General features: G+C 50.7%; 1 protein-coding gene across 1 annotated transcript; it reads right to left on the reverse strand.

Annotated features, from left to right (window-relative positions):
- Nucleotides 1-54: 54 nt before the first annotated feature.
- Nucleotides 55-563, reverse strand: LOC104516003 (nuclear cap-binding protein subunit 2-like). The gene is given in 2 exon segments (XM_010160190.1): nucleotides 55-161; nucleotides 164-563. Coding segments are annotated over 2 exon segments (474 nt in total). The 5' UTR covers nucleotides 531-563.
- Nucleotides 564-687: the final 124 nt, after the last annotated feature.

The raw sequence follows: 687 nt of genomic DNA on the forward strand, positions 1-687 counted from the left end.
CTTTTTCAGTTCCCCACCACCCTCTACGGGAAGAACAACTTCTCGATATCTCATCTAAAAAAAAAAAATAGCGCCAAAGCCACCTCTTCCCACATCATAGTCTGTCCGGTACTCATCTCGCACCTGTCCCCCAGTGTTTCCTCTTCCATACTGTCTCCCTCCTTAAACCCTGTATGCCAGTTAGTTCGAATGATGCGGTCATCCATTCGTGTGCCATTGATAAATCTCATTGCGTGTTCAGCGTCTGCTCTTGTGTAGTTTTTGACAAAGCAGAAGCCAAAGGGGGTTTTCTTGATCTTCTCCAGCCCCATGACAATCCTCTTGACATCTCCACACTTGGAGAAAAGCTCTTGGGTCTGCTCCTTAGTGGTGTAGAAGGACAGGTTGCCAACATACAGTGTTGAGGAAATTTTCAGCGATTTCTCCTGCAGCTGCCTGCTACTCCAAAAGTGCTGGTCACGGTACTGACTGATCTCGCAGTATGAGTCGCTGTTGAGCCCGCTCAGCGTGGTGTGGAGCAGCCCCGACATTTCGCCTGTGCCCAGCTGGGCCCTGCTCCCAGGATCCTTGAGAATCCTTGAGGAGAAGGGCTTGGGGGTACTGCTGGATGAAAAGCTGGACATGAACAGGCAGTGTGCGCTGGCAGCCCAGAAAGCCAACCGTATCCTGGGCTGAATACAGAGAAAT

The sequence above is a fragment of the Eurypyga helias genome, unplaced genomic scaffold, assembly GCF_000690775.1.
Source record: "Eurypyga helias isolate BGI_N326 unplaced genomic scaffold, ASM69077v1 scaffold9501, whole genome shotgun sequence".
NCBI lineage: Eukaryota > Metazoa > Chordata > Aves > Eurypygiformes > Eurypygidae > Eurypyga > Eurypyga helias.